Source organism: Festucalex cinctus, chromosome 15 (assembly GCF_051991245.1).
Source record: "Festucalex cinctus isolate MCC-2025b chromosome 15, RoL_Fcin_1.0, whole genome shotgun sequence".
Taxonomy (NCBI): Eukaryota; Metazoa; Chordata; class Actinopteri; order Syngnathiformes; family Syngnathidae; genus Festucalex; species Festucalex cinctus.
Window position 1 is genome coordinate 13,956,974 of NC_135425.1, and position 21,092 is coordinate 13,978,065.

At 43.0% G+C, this 21,092-nt stretch overlaps 1 protein-coding gene across 1 annotated transcript in view; it reads left to right on the forward strand.

Moving 5' to 3' along the window:
• notch1a (notch receptor 1a) overlaps positions 1–21,092 on the forward strand; it is a 35,767-nt gene that overhangs the window by 7,034 nt on the left and 7,641 nt on the right. The window contains exons 3-25 of the mRNA XM_077497576.1: positions 4,321–4,583; positions 5,194–5,532; positions 6,315–6,437; positions 7,318–7,551; positions 8,887–9,042; positions 9,113–9,298; positions 9,377–9,490; positions 9,884–9,997; positions 10,095–10,328; positions 11,701–11,811; positions 12,857–13,049; positions 14,274–14,419; positions 14,504–14,617; positions 15,057–15,176; positions 15,259–15,411; positions 16,134–16,362; positions 16,436–16,637; positions 16,719–16,872; positions 18,008–18,192; positions 18,274–18,406; positions 18,485–18,742; positions 18,818–18,930; positions 20,332–20,903. Of these exons, the coding sequence (XP_077353702.1) occupies positions 4,321–4,583; positions 5,194–5,532; positions 6,315–6,437; positions 7,318–7,551; positions 8,887–9,042; positions 9,113–9,298; positions 9,377–9,490; positions 9,884–9,997; positions 10,095–10,328; positions 11,701–11,811; positions 12,857–13,049; positions 14,274–14,419; positions 14,504–14,617; positions 15,057–15,176; positions 15,259–15,411; positions 16,134–16,362; positions 16,436–16,637; positions 16,719–16,872; positions 18,008–18,192; positions 18,274–18,406; positions 18,485–18,742; positions 18,818–18,930; positions 20,332–20,903 (4,446 nt within the window). The remainder of the gene's footprint in view (positions 1–4,320; positions 4,584–5,193; positions 5,533–6,314; positions 6,438–7,317; positions 7,552–8,886; positions 9,043–9,112; positions 9,299–9,376; positions 9,491–9,883; positions 9,998–10,094; positions 10,329–11,700; positions 11,812–12,856; positions 13,050–14,273; positions 14,420–14,503; positions 14,618–15,056; positions 15,177–15,258; positions 15,412–16,133; positions 16,363–16,435; positions 16,638–16,718; positions 16,873–18,007; positions 18,193–18,273; positions 18,407–18,484; positions 18,743–18,817; positions 18,931–20,331; positions 20,904–21,092) is intronic.

A 21,092-nucleotide genomic window follows, 5' to 3' on the forward strand; every position in this document is an offset into this window, starting at 1 on the left:
CAGACGCAGAGTGGATGTTTGTGCACCAAACGACCATGACTGACCCCTGTCAATCTTTCCACTTGGCCTCTTTTTAGAGGGGGAGACAGGAAATAGCCAATGGCCCCAGTGACACTCGTAACAATTCATCTCTGTCACTTTTCGAGGTATTTTTTTGATGTTATGAAACATGGGGCTGCCAAAATTTGTCAACTAGTCACGTTGATGTCGTCGTGCAAAATCGTAGACAGTTAACGTAATAGCTGAGGGGTCATTTATTTCTGTATTAATATATTTGGCACTTTGTTTTTCTCTCAAAACTGTCTTTTCTCTTGCTTTTCACGCTCTACGTATGCCTGTCTGTGGTGCACATGTGCGGTAGTGGTAATCAGGGTCATCCGGGATGTAAACAGATGCACTGCGGATAATGCAGCGTCTTTATGGCTAACCTGCGTTAGCAACAAAATCCGACATTTTGGGCGAATTTCACAAAAAAATGCTTAATATGATGCAAATCTCCCTCTCATGGAAGCTAATATCTAGTAAGGTACAGGTTTTGTTTTCAGCAGATGTGAACAGGAACAAAAAATGAATTTATTCGAGCAAACGAGCATTTTGAGATGCTAAGAAAAGGAGAGGGAGAGGAAAAAAGCTCATATAAGTTTCATAAACACTATGAAAGGAGGATGCTATGTCAATCTTTACCGTACTCGGTTGACATGAGCTTTTCCGCAGCAGTGGCATTTCCCACCGCACAATCAGTCTGGTTTTGTGTCGTCAGTGGGGGATAGAGTCACCACCCAAAGTGGCAGATGGCAGGCCTGGCCCAGTCACTCGGGAGGGAGTGTGGGGATGCATTGAGAAGCTAAAAGGCAAAAGAGGCTGTCCCCTACACAAAAGTGCTTCGGGTCAGAGGTTGGGGGAGCATCTGCTCCAGGCCTGAGGGGGGACATTGCATCGCCGGGAGAGACCTGTTGCCGTGGTGTGGGTGTGTGGATCTCCTTCAGGACAAAGATATCCAAAAAAGCAGTGGAGGGGGAAAAAACAAACATTTGTATTTAAAGCCATTAGAGCGTTTATTCCACGTCTTTGATATCAACATCATTTTCTGCTCACTTAGAGATTAACGAGGGTGCAGTAGTGGAATTTTTGTCTCTTACTAATTGTGTTCTTCCACTACTAGGCCGACTTTTGGGCTACTAGTACAATATTTTGTCTTTCAATGAAGCCGTTTAGGCATTTATTCGTTATCCATAAAATCCAGTTACAATGTTCTTTGTCCTAACGAGTTAAAAACAATCAGCACACGAGTTGAATTTCTCTGGCACACTTATAGAGCTACTTCTATATCTTACAAAGTTATGTTTATTTTCCACTTGGACATCTTTGACATGCCACTAGGACAGCAATTCCCTAATTGTGGTACGAGTACCAATAGTTAGTTCCCTCTCATGGTACGTGAAAAACAATCACTGAATTAATTTCATTTCAAACTGTGCTTAATGCTGCAAATTATTTTTATATCCAGACTAGTACAGTTCTGTTGTATTAAACTTTGCATTTTTGTTATTTAGAAGTGTTTGATTTCAAACATTTCTTTTGAGTACCTTTTTTCTTACTTTTATGAGCAATACATTTAAATAGAATCACTAATCCATCCATCCATCCATCCATCCATCCATCCATTTTCTTGACCGCTTATTCCTCATAAGGGTCGCGGGGGGCGCTGGAGCCTATCTCAGCTGGCCCTGGGCAGTAGGCGGAGTACACCCTGGACTGGTTGCCAGCCAATCGCAGGGCATCACTAATCAATCAATTTTCTAATATTTTTTTTTCTTTTTCCTATATTCAACTTTAGTGTTTATGTTCAAAACATTATAGTCGTGGTAAAATGTATAACTGCTTGAACTGCTTTTCATATTACGGTGATGTAGAGACACTTCAAAGCCTCCTTGAATGTCTTGGCAGTCTTGTGCCGATTGTAACTGTCTGGACTCCCCGCGGCGCACACGGGCCGTTAAGAGGTCTCACCTCTCTAAAGTCAACAAGAGAGGTTTCGGCAGCCTCGTGTGACACTCGGGTTGGGGGTGGGATGCTGTAAAAGGGCAAACTAGCGGGAGAAGACTGGTCAGCAAAGGAAAAGTTTGGGGGATATTAAAAAAAAGGAGAGAAGTGTGTTTGGGCTGAGAAAAAGGCCGAAGTTGTAACAGCTGACTTCACATGAGCTCCTAATATCCTCGCCGGAGGAGCTTGTTGGCAACACCCCCAGGGGGAAAGGGAAAGGAGATTGGGAGGGGATATGTATGGAGAAAGGAGGAGGAATCTTGCTCAACAGCTGCCCTCATTAACATGCACACCTGCTCCCTGTGGAGGCACAAACAGATGCCCCCTCCTCCCCTCGACACACACAGGCCCAAATTCAAACCATAGCTTTTTTTCTTTTTTTTTGCTGAGTTAACAGCAGCTTTACTATTTACAAGAGAAAATCAAAACAAAGATTATTATCACCATTGCACGTCTTTTGCAGATTTTCTGGCTTGCCGCATTTTAGCAGTGTGGCACGGTGTCTAGTGGTTCGCCACACTTCAGCGGTTCGGTGTTAGAGTCTCTTGTCAGGCCTTTCTGTATGGAACGTGCATTTTCTCTCGCCTCTTAGTAGCCCACCCAGCAAGGACATTATCAAGAGTCCTGTAATGTTTGTTGCATGAATTCAGCATTTTTCCCCACAGAAAAATGGATCATTAAATGCATTTATTAATTTTTTTATTCATTCAACTCCTCAGGTAATTGTTAATATTGTATTAAATATAATTTGAATATTTATTGTTTAAAAAAAGAAATTATTTTAGAATTGAAAACAATTTCATGTTAAAATATTAATAATATTTTTGACATCTTTAAATTCATTAAACAATTGCCTAAATAGTTCAGTTTATTATAATTAACATTTAAGAATTATTTTATTTAAATAACCTTTTTTGCCTAAAATACCAAAATATCCATAAAATTTAATGTATTCTTTTTTTAAAATTGGTTAATTAATCTTAAATATATGAATTATGAATACTGCAATTTAAAGATGCATATTTTCATACACATTTTAACCATTAAAAAAAATCTCATCTACAAATAATCTGGTCCATTAAAAAAAAAAAAATCATTTGTGGCCCAAAAGCACAAACGTTTGCCCACCCTGCTTCTAAATCATCCATAGGTGTGAATGTGTAAATGGTTGTTTGTCTATTTGTCTGGCAACAAGTCGTTTGCTCACCCGTGACCCTAATGAGGACAAGCGGCATAGAAACTGAACTGTCACATTCAGCAAGCAATGTGACTGTTGCAGCGTCTTCGCTTTTGTGTCTGTTTGGGAGCAAAGAATTTTCAGTGGAGGCTTATGTCCTGAATGCATAACTTCACGGTGGCCGTCCACGGGGCGGCACGGTCCCCTTGATCTTCGCGCTCATTCGGGATGCGTGTGGACAACGTGGGGCGTGAAAGGTAGCCAGAATGGGCCGGACTCTCCTATGGCGTCCCTCGTTCCAGCATAATGTGTTTTTAAGGTTCAGAGGGAATCTAATCCGGAAGAACAACACTCCTGCCGGAGCGGGTGGGAAAATATGGACGGCTCATCCTCACATACAATATTAATTTGTAAAGTGTGCGTCTCGAGACATTTGTGGGTCGGTTGGTTCACAGGGATACCGGAAAATGTGGTAATCATAATACATACTTGTGATTCATCAGCAGCATATTTGCAGATGCATTTATGAATTAATGTATTTATTTATTTATTTTATATTTGGAGGAGTAGTTTGGTTATTCTGGGATTTCTTTCTTTATTCTTTTGTGGAAATGACATTGTTTATCACCATTTTTAAAGACTTTTTTTGTTTTTGTTTCTAAAGGTAAATAAATTATTACATGTTTTTTTTCTCTCCAATACAGTCAATGGGTATCAATTATGTGCAGATTTTTGTTATTTTTCGCTAATTTCTTTTATATGGATGGCATTGTTTTATTTTACTGAAACTCCTCATCTGAGTAACAAGAGTTTTTAGTGTAGAATTAGCAACTACTGCCACTTGACTTGACATGACATTAATGCTAATGGCAGTTATAGCATGCTATTAGCATATTACTGTACAGTGATTCAGCTGTACTTACAAACAATAAAGAAAAACAGGACTATGGTAAGATTTTAGCAACCCCGAGTTATTGTTGAAGTCTCCAACCTTTGCTGGGTACTATCTGCAATCTTAACTTAGCCTGTCTTATCACTGTATTTTTTTACACAATCGAGCCATTTCCCTCCAATTAAAAGGCCCGCTTTCTACTCACCAGGTGTCCCAGTGACTACGTAGGCAACCGATGTCAATTTCCCAGCCCGTGCAGCCCGTCGCCGTGCCGCAACGGTGGCGAGTGTCGTGCCGTCTCCCACGGCAACACCTTCGACTTCCGCTGCATGTGTCGGCCGGGATTCACCGACCGCCTGTGCCTCACGCCGACCAACCACGCCTGCATGAGCTCGCCCTGTCGCAACGGCGGAACGTGCGACCTCATCACGCCCACGGCCTTCCGTTGCCGCTGCCCACCTGGTTGGTCAGGTAGGACCCTCAAAAGGAAACATTTCCATTAGAGATAGTCAGTCGATATTTGTAAAAATGCCAAATATCGGCATCGGCCTTTTTACGAATCTGAAGGTCGATGAAGCTGGTAACTCACTGAGCGATGAATGTTTGCAAAGGTATTTTATAAAAAAAATTAAGTTGACACAGGGAACTCCCTACACTTAAAAAAAAGAAAACATTTTCAAATTAAGAAATTGTTGAAATTTTGGAAAACTTTATTTACAGTAGAAAACGTTAGGGAACAATTTACGTGCTTAGTTTTTAATTTAGCGTAACACATGCTGCTGACTCTGGAGGCTCCCTGCAATTTTTTTGTTAGCATTTTAAAATAAAGCTGTCAATTCTTTATATGTTTCAAATTAAAAGAAAAAAATATAGACAATTTAAAAAAAAATTAATGCTAATATTTTCACTTTTACTGCAAATGAATATCGACTTGAAATATCGGTATCGGTATCTGCCTTGGAAAAAACGTTCTATCATTAATTTACATTCAATTCACTATGCAGGGCTCAGTCCCACTCTTTATTTGGGATTACTATCTGAAATAAAACTGGAATTCTTAATGTTGTCTGTGGCTTTGCAGGCAAAACATGCCAACAATCAAACCCATGCGCTTCAAACCCGTGCGCAAATGGCGGCCAGTGCTCGGCCTTCGATTCCAACTTCATCTGCACCTGCCCTCCGGCCTTCCACGGTCAAACCTGCAAGCAAGACGTCAACGAGTGCGCTCAGAGCCCAATGCCCTGCCTCAACGGCGGCGTCTGCGTCAACGAGGTGGGCTCTTACCACTGCCGCTGCCCTCAGGACCACACCGGGCTGCACTGCGAGACCCGCTACGTGCCGTGCAGCCCCTCGCCGTGCCAGAACGGGGGCATCTGCGTCCAGAAGGGGGACACCATCTACGAGTGCAGCTGTCTGGCGGGTAAGGGATGTTAATTGGAAGCAGCTGAGCAGTCGACAGTTCTGCTCGGTCTTCTACTACACATGGTCATTTTGAAGCTTGGAATCAAATCTGAGCAAGTGGAACGACGGCAGGAAGCCGCGGTGCAGACGTTTCCCTTCGATAACCACGCAACAAACGTGCAACTACTTTTTAAGTTCTGTAAATTCCGTAAAATCCATTGAATAACACGTACCCTTGTATAATACACCCATATAATATGTTATCCACCATATTTTACAGTAGCTGTTTTTTTCCTGACTAAAATTCACCATACCTCGCAGCCTCAAAACAATATACACTATATACAATGTTAACAGCCATAACATTTGAAACTGTATTGCTAAAGTTTATCACAATTTTTTATTTTTTTTTCATACTTTATGTCAAAAGGCATCAGTATTATTACAGCTGCGTTATTTTGCAGAATGAAGAATTGTGCAGCAGTTGTGTGTTAAAGTTGAAGCCATGCTGTGTGACTCTTGCGGGAGTCCGTGCTGGAATGTGGTGAGATAGCGAAGCTAGGTTGAGCCACGGGTCGATAATTAATCATACTATTGTGGCTATAAAACACCCATGCATGTCTTTTGGAGTAGACACACACGCCACACTATAGCTTTAAAGCAATCTGCCACGAGGAGAGAGTACTTATCTTCATCTTAAGTGCTAAAGATAAGCCGAAGAAACAAGGAATCGGCAATAAACTCCCCTCAAATGTGGCTGAAGTCGTTCTTTGCCTAATGGCATCCTCACTGTGTTATCAGGATTCATGGGTCCGAACTGTGAGCACAACATCGATGACTGCCCAGGCCACAGCTGTCAGAATGGCGGCGTATGTGTCGACGGAGTCAACACCTACAACTGCCAATGTCCACCTCATTACACAGGTGAGCTAACCTATCAGCAAAGGAGTAAAAAGTACTATGATGTATGCATGGGCTGATTACTGGTAAGGAAGTGAACGTTTCAATAACCGCTAATACTGTTTTTCATGGGCAATGAGCTCTTGTCTTTTTTTGAGGGGATGTCTAACCAGATCACAATATGATAGGCTGATTGCAAGGTGGAGTAAACATACCTACTAATCTCTTTAAGTTATTTGCCTCCAAGAAACTTTTATTTTTCTCCTTCTTGGTGAGCAGTTACGTTGAGAAGGAAGGAGGTAAAAATACAAACGAGACACTGCATTGCAAACACTGATGTGTTTTTCTCTGAAAAAAAAAAAATAATGGTGCCAGCGGGTACAATTTAGCCCCAAGGATAACATGAGTAGCCCACAAGTCTTTTTCAAAAAATAGCTCACCAGTGATAGGACACTGTGACTTACTAAGAATTAGAATAGAAGAAGAATGCTCACATTTATTTATTTATTTATTTATTTATTGAAACTTAACTTGGTACATGTTTCTTCTGTAATAGTGTGTATTTGTTTACAAATTGAATAAATTGTGTTCAATGCTGGGACAATGCTGTTTTTTATTCACCCATATGCCATTTTTTTTTTTATACATTCAGAACTGTAATTTTAATACCATGATACTGCAATATTAACAGGATGACAAACTGAAATATAATTGGACAAAAAAATGTATTTTTATGAAGCAGTGCATCCAAGAGAAATGCTACACAATCAAGAGAATGGACTAGACTAGAATAGGAAAGACTTTTAGGAAATCTTGAATTCAATTTAATGGTCAAGGCCATCAGAAAAGACCTTGCTGACCCTGACGACTTGCCATGGCTGTTCCACCTGTAACTCATCACCAGGTCAATACTGCACCGAGAACGTGGACGAGTGCGAGTTGATGCCCAACGCGTGTCAGAACGGGGGCACCTGCCACGACACGCACGGGAGCTACCACTGCGTTTGCGTCAACGGCTGGACAGGTGACGACTGCCGCGAGAACATCGACGACTGCGCCAGCGCCGCCTGTTACCATGGCGCCACCTGTCATGACCGCGTGGCCTCCTTCTTCTGCGAGTGTCCGCATGGGCGAACAGGTACGAACCTTCTTACCACAGATGGCAAAATAAATCACGTTCTCTACTTAAGTAGACAGACAAATACATGAGTAAAAAATAAAAGACTGTGGTCAAACTAGAATTACACAACCTGGAAGATGGATGTTACTTGGTCTTGCATCTTACATAATAACATGTTTGAATATATTTACTTTAAACCTCCGGGGCTTTTTTGTCACATTACTAAGAGAGGCACTAGGACCCAGATAGCTTACAAGCTAACAGGCTTGGGCCTCATTATAAGAACAAAATAACTCACAATTGCACCAGATAACCACTGTTGCAAACGAAGGCGCTCAAACTCTTTTATCATGGGTGAATGGGGACTCATGCCAGAAGGCTAAGTGTGTCACCGGGCATTGTTTTAGCCATTCTATTAAAACATGTTACCATACTTTTGGTTGTTGTGAAATTAATAGCCAAACAATGCTAAAGTGTAGCCAATGCAAAAGTAGCTTATGATAACAACTGAAAAAAATACCCTTAGTTGTATATTTTTGTTTGTTTGTTTGTTTGTTTGTTTGTTTGTTTGCTTGTTTGTTTTTTGCTTTTTGTTAGATGGGAAGACTGCTGGTTTTTAGGCACAAGACACAACGCATTCACTAGGGCTGGGTATTGCCGCCAACCTCACGATACGATACGTATCACGATACAGGGGCCACGATACGATACGTATTGCGATACAGATGTATCCCACATGAGACACGTGACATGTTAAGTTTATAAGTAAATAAATGTTGATATTCTTCGTCTGCTTTCATTTTTCTTAGCAAGAGACAGTGTCCAATCACTGGTGAGCTATTTTTGCATTAATTGAAGGCAATTAACTTCAAAGATGCTGCTGGGTTTTATTTTTTAGGTACAATGCAAGCTGCAAAGGCAAACGTTAACTGCCTATTTAAAGGTAACGAGCAATATCGATTCTGACGCCTGCGTATCGATATGTGTATTGTGATGAGGCCTGCAACGATATATTGCCGTATCGATTTTTTGAGCACGCCCCTAGCATTCACTGAGAGAAAAAAAAAATCAGGTTACACGTGTTGTTTTTTTTAAACCAAGGTCTATATAGCATAGGTGTGACATTTATGCTAACTTATTATAGCATTGGCTTAACTTGTATAACATATTCTCATGGTTTTGCTAGCATTGTGAAATAACAGTTGAAAAAAATACACGTTTCTTGCAAGTTTTTTTTTTTTTTTTTTTTTCCAGATTAAACTCTCTGCCATGCCCAGCAACAGTATTTGTACTTCATTACTTTCTGATAGTGTGATGTCTTAATGCAAATGGCGTTCTCTCTGGGGCTTGTAGGTTTACTGTGCCACCTGGATGACGCATGCATCAGCAATCCGTGCCAGAAAGGCTCCAACTGTGACACTAACCCAGTAAACGGGAAGGCGATCTGCACTTGTCCGCCGGGGTACACTGGGTCCGCCTGCAACCTAGACATCGACGAGTGCTCTCTTGGTACGTCCGCTTTCTTCGTCCTCCGAATTCAGTTCTTACGCAAACGTGTGACATATTTTGCACTTTTCAGGTGCCAACCCTTGCGAGCATGGCGGTCGCTGTCTCAACACCAAAGGCTCGTTCCAGTGTAAGTGTCTTCAGGGATACGAGGGCCCCCGATGCGAGATGGATGTCAACGAGTGCATGTCTAACCCGTGCCACAACGACGCCACCTGCCTGGATCAGATCGGAGGATTTCATTGCATCTGCATGCCAGGTATGAGCATTCAGGAATTCTGAAAAAAATATATATATATCAAGAAAGGAGGACTATGTATGGTTTTCCCCTGTTCAGGTTACGAGGGTGTATTCTGCCATATCAACACGGATGAGTGTGCCAGCCAGCCTTGTCTCAACAGCGGAAAATGTGTCGACAAGATAAACTCCTTCCATTGCGAGTGTCTACAAGGTGAGAAAATACCTGAGAAAATTCCTTGGAATCTCATTTTCTTTTCAGTCATTATATGCAACAAGAGTGGATCATTAAGCTTTCTGTTAATGATTATGCTTAACTATATATGGCTCTTGGAAAGAAGTTAAACAAATGGCTTACCACCCTCACTGAGAGAAACATTAGCATGTTTGGCGGGCATGGGAGTTTGTGCTTGGGTTTAGCGCCAAAACCGGGGGCAGGGATTGGTTTATGGCTCGCCAGCCTGAGCCTATTGTGTTGTCTGAATGAAACTTGTTGGTGCACTGGGGGAGAGGGAGGGGCTTTGAGTTGTGTAGTTGTGGAGTGCTTCATTACTTCTTACTTTTCTTAGCTATGTACAAAGTGTCTATTGTTGAATTGCACCTGCAGGATTTTCAGGGAATCTGTGCCAGGTGGATATCGATGAGTGTGCCAGCACTCCTTGTAAAAATGGAGCAAAGTGTACTGATGGTCCCAACAAGTACACATGCGAATGTGCTGAAGGTACACCATCTTTTTTTTTTTTTTTTTTTGCTGTCTCCTTTGTATATTTTTGTGATTTTTCCACTTGGCGTAACACTCCATTTGTCTTTGATTACAGGTTACACAGGGCAACATTGCGAAACCGACATCAACGAGTGCTATTCGGACCCCTGTCACTACGGCACCTGCAAGGACGGCCTGGCCTCGTTTACATGCTACTGCCGTCCTGGCTACACGGGCCGCCTGTGCGAGACCAACATCAACGAGTGTCTGAGCCAGCCCTGCAAGAACGGCGGCACTTGCCAGGATAGAGAGAACACGTACATCTGTTCCTGCCCCAAAGGCACCGCGGGTGAGACCTCATCACAATGTTGATATGAAGGGGAAGACAATCCAAAAATGTTCCTGACAATATGTTCTATGCAGCCCCACTAGTCTAAACACACTATTCTGATCAATTATTGTATTTGTGGAATATGAATTAAGCACCCAAATCCACCTGTTTCCAGCCCCCATGGGGGGGGGGCACTTGCCACTTTCTGTCGACTGAAAATGACATCACAGCAAGGTTATTTTAGTTAACGAAAACTAATGAAAAAACTAAAATTCAAAAAACCGTTTCATAAAAACGAAAATGTTTTAAAAATGAAATTAACTGAACTACATGTTATGTCTACAAAGATAACTAAAACTAACTACATTTCTAGCGAAAATGTCCTTCGTTTTAGTCTTTGGTAATTAATTTAATGCATGAGCCTTTCGGGATGATTTTAAATATGATTTTGGGCATATTTATTTTGCTATGATATAACCGGAATAAGGACGTTTGAAAGTGTGTCACACAGAAGTGACGTTGTCTTGCAGCAGCCAATAGAAAAGCACCAAAAGATGACGTCACCCCTGGACGACAATTTTGCATGCTTGACTTTTGGATCCAATGGCTTAGCTCGCCTACTTTTTCATTTAACTCAGGCGAAATGCAACGCTAGGTAAGAAATTAGTTACTTGTTTATTTTACCATGTTGTTCGTTAAATATGGTGCACAAGTAATGCACTATTTTTTTTTTTTACAAAAAAGGAAAGACTAATATTGAAAACAACTAAAACCAAACTAAAACTAAGCATTTTTTAAATAAATAAACTAATAAAAACTAACAGAACCACCCTGAAAAGTAATTAGAATTAACTCAATTAAAAAACAAACAAAAAAACCCTCAAAACGAAATAAAAACTAACCAAAACGAAAATTCCAAAACTCTAATAACCTTCCCATCACAGTAGCAAGAGCTCAGGTTCAAAGCTCGTTCACGGCTCAGATTGCAAACATCACATGACCAAACCTAGAAAATAGCTGAGCCGTGATTGGTCGTTACCTGAGCCCTGAGCAACTGTGATGTCACTTTCAGTCGACAGCAAGTGGCAAAATGGCCGCCCCCTGAGATAGATAAAAACGGGTGAATTTTGCTGCTTAATTAATATTCGACAAACGTAGTCCATCCATCCATCCATTTTCTTGACTGCTTACTCCTCACAAGGGTCGCGGGGGTGCTGGAGCCTATCCCAGCTGGCTTCGGGCGGGCGGGGTACACCCTGAACTGGTTCGACAAACGTAGTATTAATCAGAATTCCGTGGCGCTTAGAATAGAACATATCGTAAAGATTTTTTTGTTGTTGACTTCCACTTAAACAAATACAAGGTGCTTAATTTGCTCCTCACTTTTCAGGTTTCAACTGCGAGATCAACCTGGACGACTGCAAGAGCCACCCCTGCGACTACGGGAGGTGCATCGACAAAATCAACGGCTACGAGTGTGCGTGTGAGCCGGGCTACACAGGTGAGCGCTGGTTGGAGTTTACAGGTGTGTTGGGGGTGGTCCCCCAAGCATAAGGAGGGGCGGATGGGACAGGTGGCTGGCGGGCTCGCTCTGGCGGAACAATGGTGTCAGGTTGCCTGTGTGTGATGGGGTTTGTGTGGGGGAGGCGGCTTGAAAGAACCACTCTTCCCAACCCAATCCATGCAAAAAAAAAAAAAAAAAACACGTTTGAAAAAAGTTTGTAACACGAGCCTTAAAAGTCTGAAGGGAGTTTAATAACATTTGTTGTGTGATTGCATGGTGTTCTAGTCAGGCGTTCTTGGCCCGACAGAACCGGTTCTGACTGGTAATGTGTGTGTGATTATGCTAAAAGAGGGCAAGCCAGGACCAAGTGTGTGCGCGCAGGCTGCCGTGCGTCTCCCCCCTTCCCCCTCGTCCCCTCTGTCTTTCTGTGTCGAGATGGGGAGCGCGGAGGGCACGGCGGGACGGAGACGCAAGGGGACAGAGGACTATTGTAATATGATGATGAGACGGTTAGGCCCCACCCCTCCTGATTGATGAAGAGTAAGGGAGGAGGGTAGAGGATCTGGAGGGGGGTTAATTGTTACTCGGCCGTGTGTGAAATGGGTCTGGCCTTCTGTCCCTGTAAACAAGCCTTGTGAGGTTAGGTGTCCCTTGACTGGGGGGTGGTGTGTGTGAGAATACCCCCCCCCCCCCCTCCTTCCTAGCAGCTCCTCCCCCCTCCTCCCGCCCAAACGCTCCTTCTGCCTATTCAACAGGCTGCCATTCAATCAAATGGGGTCCAGGCAGAAAAAGCCCCCCAGGGGCCACCAGGCCAGGCACACACTGAGCAGCTCCTGCTCTTTTCAATTGAACGCTCAGGGAGTTTTTAGTGTTAACTCTCTATTGTCCAAAAAGCCGCACTGTTCACCTCAATGGGGGGGGCTCAAAGAATACCACAACGCAGAGCAGAGTGTCCAGCTGTGAAGAAATTCATGTACAGGCATTCGCACGATGAAAATCTCACATTTTTGCAGTTGAAGAATCACTCGTCTCATCCTTTCAGGAACAATGTGCAACATCAACATCGACGACTGCGCCATCAATCCGTGTCACAACGGCGGCACGTGCGTGGACGGCATCAATAGCTTCACCTGCCTCTGCCCGGAGGGCTACAACGACATCACCTGCTTGTCCCAGGTGGATGAATGCGGCAGCAATCCGTGCATCCACGGCCGATGCCAGGACCTCATTAACGGGTGAGCAATAGACTCGTGTCTTGGGTTAAGAACATATCTCAAGTAGCGAATGTTGGATACATCAACTTTTCTGAAGAATGTTGTAATAAAATGAGTGACTTTTAGTGATGCTTAAAGGGGAAGTCAACTGTAAACATTTCTTGACAATAGTTGTTATATGTGACCTCACTAGTCTAAACATGACATTCTGATTAATATTCCATTTGTGGAATATGAGTTATGCTGCAAAATCCGGCCCTTTTTATCCATCTCAGGGGGCGGCAGAGCTCAGGCAACGACCAATCACAGCTCTGAAACTGCGCTGTGATTGGTTATTACGTGAGCCCCGAGCAACATTGATGTCATCTTCAGTCGACAGTATGTGGCAAAATGGCCGCCCCGTGAGATGGATAATAACGTCTGGATTTTGCTGCTTAATTAACTCATATTCCACTCACACAATATTAAACAGAATAATATATTTAGACTAGTGTGGCTGCTTATAATATTATTGTAAAAAAATAAATAAATTGGGTCGACTTCCCCTTTAAGTCTGTATCCCACTGAGAGGCAATCATTCACGATGCTATCAAATGTTGATTTTACGTCAGAGTTTCGTTCAAGGTCGCAACGCTCGCTAAGCGTTCGACAGATGTTCACCTCCTAGCGACAAGAAAAGCACCAAAACTGTTTGCGTATGTCTGGCGAACGTTTAGAGAATGTTTAGGGAACGTTGTGACCTTGAATGAACCCTGACGTGAAATCAACTCGCTTGCGTCGCAAATATTCACTTCTCAGTGGGATACGGCCTTTACAGACAATAGCAAATTAAAGTGTTTGCGAAAGAAAGATAGTGGCTATTTGGCGCTGTATTGCAAAAATTAGCAACTATTTTCCACTCCTTTACCACTTTACATCATCTCTAGCGTTGGAGAATCAAAAAGAACCTTGGTGACGCATCTTAAGACAGTTTACAAATGCTTAAGACTAATTGCAAGAACTTGCCATCGCCACTGTTAGCGAAACATTTGCAAGGAAGTTTTGAACATATTGCAAAAAGAAAAAATGTTTGCCACAAGTAAAACTGCGAACACGTTTGCAACCTTTTACGAACATAGACGAAACCTGAAATTTGCGACGTTCGCAAGGATTCGCCATTCAGTGAGATACAAGCTTTATTGCAAAGTGGTAATCGAGTGGCGAAAACGCTGATTTTTTATTTTTATTTTTTTTTTCTCATCGTAGCTATAAATGCACCTGCGACTCTGGCTGGAGCGGCCCAAATTGTGACATCAACAACAACGAGTGCGAGTCCAACCCGTGCATGAACGGAGGAACCTGTAAGGACATGACCAGCGGGTACCACTGTACATGCAGAGTGGGCTTCACAGGTAAGCCAATGGCGGCTTACAACTCCAATTGGCGCAAGTTCTCCTTTTCTGACATCTAACCAAAATCTCATCGCATCACCGCAGGCCCCAACTGCCAAACTAACATCAACGAGTGTGCCTCGAACCCCTGCCTCAACCAGGGCACTTGCATGGATGATGTGGCAGGATATAAGTGCAACTGTCAACTCCCCTACATCGGTACGACATGTAGCCGCTTGCTTTATTTGACGATAACGAAGGCTATCTTCCTTCTTTCCACGCAGGAGGTTGATCCTGTGTTGTTTTACTAAACCTCATCCAGTATCAGGGATGCTTGTTTTTGTCTTCACTGTGTGGAAAGATCTGACAGTCTGTGTTGGAGGGATAACATAGAATGAGTGTTTTCCTATAGGGGCGGGTAATGGGGGTTGTAGAGTGCCACAGTTGCTAATAGAAGCGGGAGAACTCGAACTTGCTCCGCACCCCCATTCCTATTTCCGCCACGTCCTGTTTCCTGTCTGTGATCGCACAATAACAGGAAACAGGAAAGCCCTTCCTATTTGGTTAAGTCGTCATGGAAATGGATAAGGAAAGATGGATGGAAACCGGAGCCCGCGCTCTTACTTAGCGGCTTCAATGTGTGTGTTTTTGTTCCCAGGTGAAAACTGTGAGACTTTGCTGGCCCCTTGCAACTCAAGACCCTGCAAAAACGGCGGACTATGTAAAGAGTCCGAGGACTACCAGAGCTTCTCATGCAGCTGTCCTGGCGGCTGGCAAGGTGTCTATTTCTGTCCTTTTTCCAGACGCCTTTGCCGCATCTTGTGGATCATGCAATTAACGACACTCTCCTTGAAATCAAGGTCAAACTTGCGAGATTGATATCAACGAATGCGTGAAAAGCCCGTGCCGCAATGGGGCCCTTTGTCACAACACTATGGGAAGCTACCAGTGCAAGTGCCTGCCCGGCTACACGGGTCAGAAGTGTGAGACTGACGTCGATGATTGCAAGCCAAGTAAGGATCACATTTGAACCATCAAATCACCTTTGAGATTAGAGCCTGACCGATAAATCTGATCATCCTTGATGATGATTATTTTACTTTAGTAGTGTTCTGCTACTTTACCTTGAACTATATTTTGGGTATTATTAAAATGTGTGGGGGTGGAGAACTTAACAGATGGAGGGGGGGGCACAATTTTCCATTCAGTCTTTGATTACGCACTGATAACTGATACATTTGATATATAAAATTTAATTTAACACAAAGACAAAGAATTGTAAACCAAGAAGCATATGATGAATTGCTGATGTGGCAAAATGCAGTATAGCGCCAACTCCTGCAGAGGAGGATTCATTCTACATCAGATTTTGTTTGCCTTAAGTATCGTGGCTGGTATCAGTGGCCTCCATGAGAACCGATACCTTAAAATAAGCCTGGTATCGTTCTGATATTAATAACATCGGTACTCGCTCATCCCTAGTCAAAATACGTGCCATCTGCAAATAGGGAAAGTCCAGATATAATTGAGATCCATTGAAATACAATGGAGGTTTTTTTTGTTTTTTTGTAAAGCCAAAAAAATCCTCAAAAATACTGATGAACTTCCAATGTGCATTTCCCAGTAAAAACGGGGGTTGGCTCCCACAATAAATAAATAAATAATCTTAAGGGGATAAAAAATTGGAAAAACATAAGAAAAACACAAGAACATGATCTCATTCTCTGCATTTCAGATCCGTGCAGCAACGGCGGTCTGTGCCGCGACGGCATCAGCACTTTCACGTGCGGCTGCCTTCCCGGCTTCCGCGGCGGCAGATGCGAGCAGGACATTAACGAGTGCGAAAGTAACCCCTGCCGGAACGGTGCCAACTGCACCGACTTTGTCGACAGCTACACGTGCACCTGCCCGCCTGGCTTCAGCGGCATCAACTGTGAGATCAACACCAACGACTGCACCGACAGGTAGCGCACCCCTTCCAACATGACCAAATGTGTAGAAAATACTTTGATTTTTAACTCTGTTTTCTTTCGTTAGCTCTTGCTTTAACGGTGGCACCTGTGCGGATGGCATCAACGCCTTCACCTGCCTGTGCTTGCCTGGATTTACCGGCAGCTACTGTCAGTATGACATCAACGAATGCGATTCCAGACCGTGTCTCAACGGGGGTACGTGTCTGGACAGTTTTGGAACGTACAAGTGCACTTGCCCCCCAGGTTACACGGGCGTCAACTGCCAGGTATTGGGAGTTCTCCTCCGTCCAGGTTTCTATGTCACCATTGTGTGGTTTGAAATGAACATTTCTTTGTTTGCTTGCTAGAATCTCATACGTTGGTGCGATTCGTCCCCCTGTAAAAATGGGGGGACATGCTGGCAAAAGGGGGCCTCCTACACCTGCCAGTGTCAAACTGGATGGACTGGCCTCTACTGTGACATCCCAAGCGTGTCCTGTGAAGTTGCGGCCAAGCAGCAAGGTAGTTAGAATTTGTATTTGCTTTGTCTCGCAAGCAAAAAATTTGAATTACGAGCACTATATTGTGGAACACAACTCAATTCACAAAAAGCAGTTCGTCAGATGGAATTAGAAAAAAAAAGTTCAAAAAAAGAAGCGTCAAGCTATTAATTGCCTTTCCCTGTTTGAGTTCACAGTCAAACTTAACGTAAGAGAATTTCACAACGTGTACCTTAGCCTGTAGGTCCGCTAGTTTAACGCTAATGAAAAGGGTCAAAAGAAAAGTTTCTATGTGGTGGTATCAATATTTAAGCAACGGATATTTGAAAACAGAGAATCAACTCATGTACACAGATATATACGGCCTCCATGTGGCCAAGATTCACACATTATTAGACACAGGACAATGTCCATTGATTGGAAGCAAAATGTGTGATAAAAAAAAAAAAAAATTTATATAATGTTTATGTCATTACTATGAGTCAGGGTTCAAGAACCTTTTTGAAGCTAAGAGGTACTTCTTGTGTCATTCATGTGAAGCGCTACCACCAGTTTCATCCATCCATTTTCTCGACCGCTTATTCCTCACAAGGATCGTGGGGGGTGCTGGAGCTCTGATATTTATAAGAACTGCTGGATTTTGCTGCTTAACTCATATTGCACTAACATAATATTAACCAAAATACTGTATTTAGACTAGTGGGGTTGCATAGAACAGTATTGTCAAGAAATTGTGTTGACTTAATGTTTAATAATTAATGTTATTCATTTATGTGAAGGCTGCGATTGGCCGGCAACCAGTTCAGGGTGTACCCCGCCTATTGCCCAAAGCCAGCTGAGATAGTAGGCTCCAGCAGCCTCTGCGACCTTTGTGAGGAATAAGCGGTCAAGAAAATGGATGGATGGATTTATGTGAAGGTGTTGCCCATGTTAATGAGTTCTCACATTTTTTTAAGATACAGATAAATATCAGTTTGCAACTCTTTTGAAATAAATTTCTGCACATGTTTAAATTTCCATGGCATTCCTAGGAAATCACAATGTTCCATCAATGGTTTTTATTAAGCACAAAAATAATTTGAGACACAAGCTTTAGCATTATGAACACGGTCATTTCATCAATTAGTATTTATTAACTGCCAACTTCGTGTTTTCAGGTGTCGAAGTGGTTCACCTGTGCAGGAATTCGGGCCAGTGTCTCGATGCCGGAAGCACGCATTACTGCCGTTGCCAGGCAGGCTACACTGGCAGCTACTGCCAGGAGCAGGTGGACGAGTGCTCCCCTAATCCATGCCACAACGGAGCCGCGTGCACTGATTATCTCGGAGGCTACAGTTGCGAAGTACGTGATGGCTTTGAACTTGATCCATCAAGTACAAAATCGTTTTAGGGTACAAATACTCACGTTTCTCTCTATTGCCAGTGTCTCCCTGGTTACCATGGTGTCAACTGCTCAAAGGAGATCAATGAATGCCAATCTCAGCCCTGTCAAAATGGAGGCACTTGCATTGATCTCATCAACACGTACAAGTGCTCTTGTCCCAGAGGAACCCAAGGTACATAATTGCATCCCATATATCCCAAAAGTAAGAAATCAAACTGCACCGTTCACCCAACGATTCAATCACCCTCAGGTGTCCACTGCGAGATTAATCTGGACGATTGCAACCCGTTCAGCGACCCGCTGACCCACGAGCCCAAATGCTTCAACAATGGTAAATGCGTGGATCGCATTGGCGGCTACCAGTGCATGTGTCCGGCGGGCTACGTGGGCGAGCGCTGCGAAGGCGACGTCAACGAGTGCTTGTCGGACCCGTGTGATCCCAGGGGCTCCTACAACTGCATCCAGCTCACCAACAGTTATCGCTGCGAATGCCGCACGGGATATACAGGTAGCGATTGTACATCCAGCATGTATTGTGGGTCATTGGCTACAAAGACAATAAGAATGTCTCTCCGTGTATCAGGCCAGCGTTGTGATAAAGTTTTTGATGGCTGCAAAGGAAGACCTTGCAGGAACGGAGGCACGTGTGCAGTCGCTAGTAACACTCCTCATGGCTTCATCTGCAAGTGCCCACCGGTGAGTGCAGTTCTCTTGATGAACCGTCATCCTTCACTTTGATTGATAGGGAATGTGTGTGGAATGTTTTATGTCTGAATTATTTTTGAATCAATATGAATACAAACAGAGAACTGTAATATTTACAAAAGGGGAAGCCAACACTTTTTTTTTTTTCTTTACAATCGTGCTTTCTAGTCTAAACATAGCATTCTGATTAATATTGAGTTTGTGGAATATTAATTAAGCAGCAATATCCACTTGTTTTTATCCATCTCAGAGGGCGGCCATTTTGCGACTTGCTGTCGAGTGACTGACATCACAGTTGCGCAGGGCTCAAGAAACGACCAATCACGGTTCAGCTTGCAAACGTCACATGTCTTAACCGAGAAAAGAGTTGCTGTGCTGTCATTTTCACTCGACAGCAAGTGACAAAATGGCCGCCCCCTGAGATTAAAAGGGGTGGGTTTTGCTGCGAAATTCATTTTCAACAAACACAATCGTATGAAGGCGCATCGAACATATTGTAAAGAATATGTTTGGGTTCACTTCCTGTTTGCAAATGATTGGAGCCAAAGTGTGATATACTGGAAAATGTATCCAGTGAAATCCACTTTTAAATCACCCTGTCGATTAATTAAGAGTACTGATAGTTTTTAGATGACTTAAAAACCCACATTTTTAATTTTCTTTGTAAAAATAAAAGTGGAACTGGGCAGTTTCCTAAGACACTGACATTTTTGTAAGAAACTCAAAAACTACATTGAGTTTTTTGGTTTCTCATTGTGAGTTGTGTATATTTCTTTATTCTATTTACTTATTTTTTATACTCCTAAGGAAACATTACAACTCATGAGTGCATACTAGTTATGCTGTATCTTTTCTCTCAACCCTTCGGACCAATAGATGATTGCAGTAAACATGACATATTTGTGTGTTTAAACCAATAAAAACACATAATTTGGATGACACGTCAACACTTCTGGTTCATGAATGGATCCTACCTAACCAATCACAATCACAGGTTGATTTGCATGATGTTCATGTTAAAAATGTTATATATATAAGCTTGTTAAATGTACAACACGTTACAACCATACTATCCTGGCGTCCACTATAACAAATAAAAACATGAATATCCCCCCAAAAAATGTTGTTCTTATGTGGCGGGGGGAAAAATGCCCATCAAAAAAAAATGTGGGTCTGAAGGCGTTAAGTTGAATATATTAAAAGATAAAGAAAAAAATAAACAAACATTGAATTATTTCATTCCCTCACCCAATGAAAATTGATCAGACAATCAAGATGGATTCGGATTGATAAGCAGTATTGAAAATGCAATCTAGAGTTGCTAAATTATTACCAGTTCCTTCCTTACTTATTGATATTGAAGATGACCCATGTGTTCCTCTATCCTGCCAGGGCTTCACTGGCTCCTCCTGCGAGTATGATTCTCGCTCCTGCGGGAATCTGAACTGCAAGAACGGAGGCACGTGCGTATCAGGCCACCTGGGCCCGCGCTGCCTGTGTCCTCCAGCCTTCACCGGACCCGAGTGCCTGACCCCGACCGACAGCCTCTGCGTCTCCAACCCATGCTACAACGGCGGCACTTGCCAAATCACGCCTGACGCGCCATACTTCCAGTGCAGCTGTCCCAGCAATTTCAACGGCCTGCTGTGCCACATCCTGGACTACTCCTTTGTCGGTGGCTTCGGCCGTGACATCACCCCGCCTCCGGAGGTGGAGGTGAGCTGTGAGAACCCCCAGTGCGACGAGTGGGCCGGCAACCACATCTGCGACTCGCTGTGCAACAACCACGCGTGCGGCTGGGACGGAGGAGACTGCTCGCTGAATTTTGACGATCCCTGGCAAAACTGCTCGGCAGCGCTGCAGTGCTGGCGTTATTTCAACGACGGGAAGTGCGACGGTCAGTGTAACAGCCCCGGGTGTCTCTACGATGGCTTTGACTGCCAGGGACAGGAAGGGCAATGCAAGTAAGTGTGGAAATTTAATAATAATAACAAGACATTTTGTTTTGTATAGCGCGTGTACAAAATGTTTTATTACTTTGGTAATAATTGAAATCACGATTAGGACGATCATTTAGTTTTTGGTACCAAACAAGAAAATGTTAAGACAAATAAAATTCTTTGGAACACAATAATTATGCAAGTTCCTTTTGG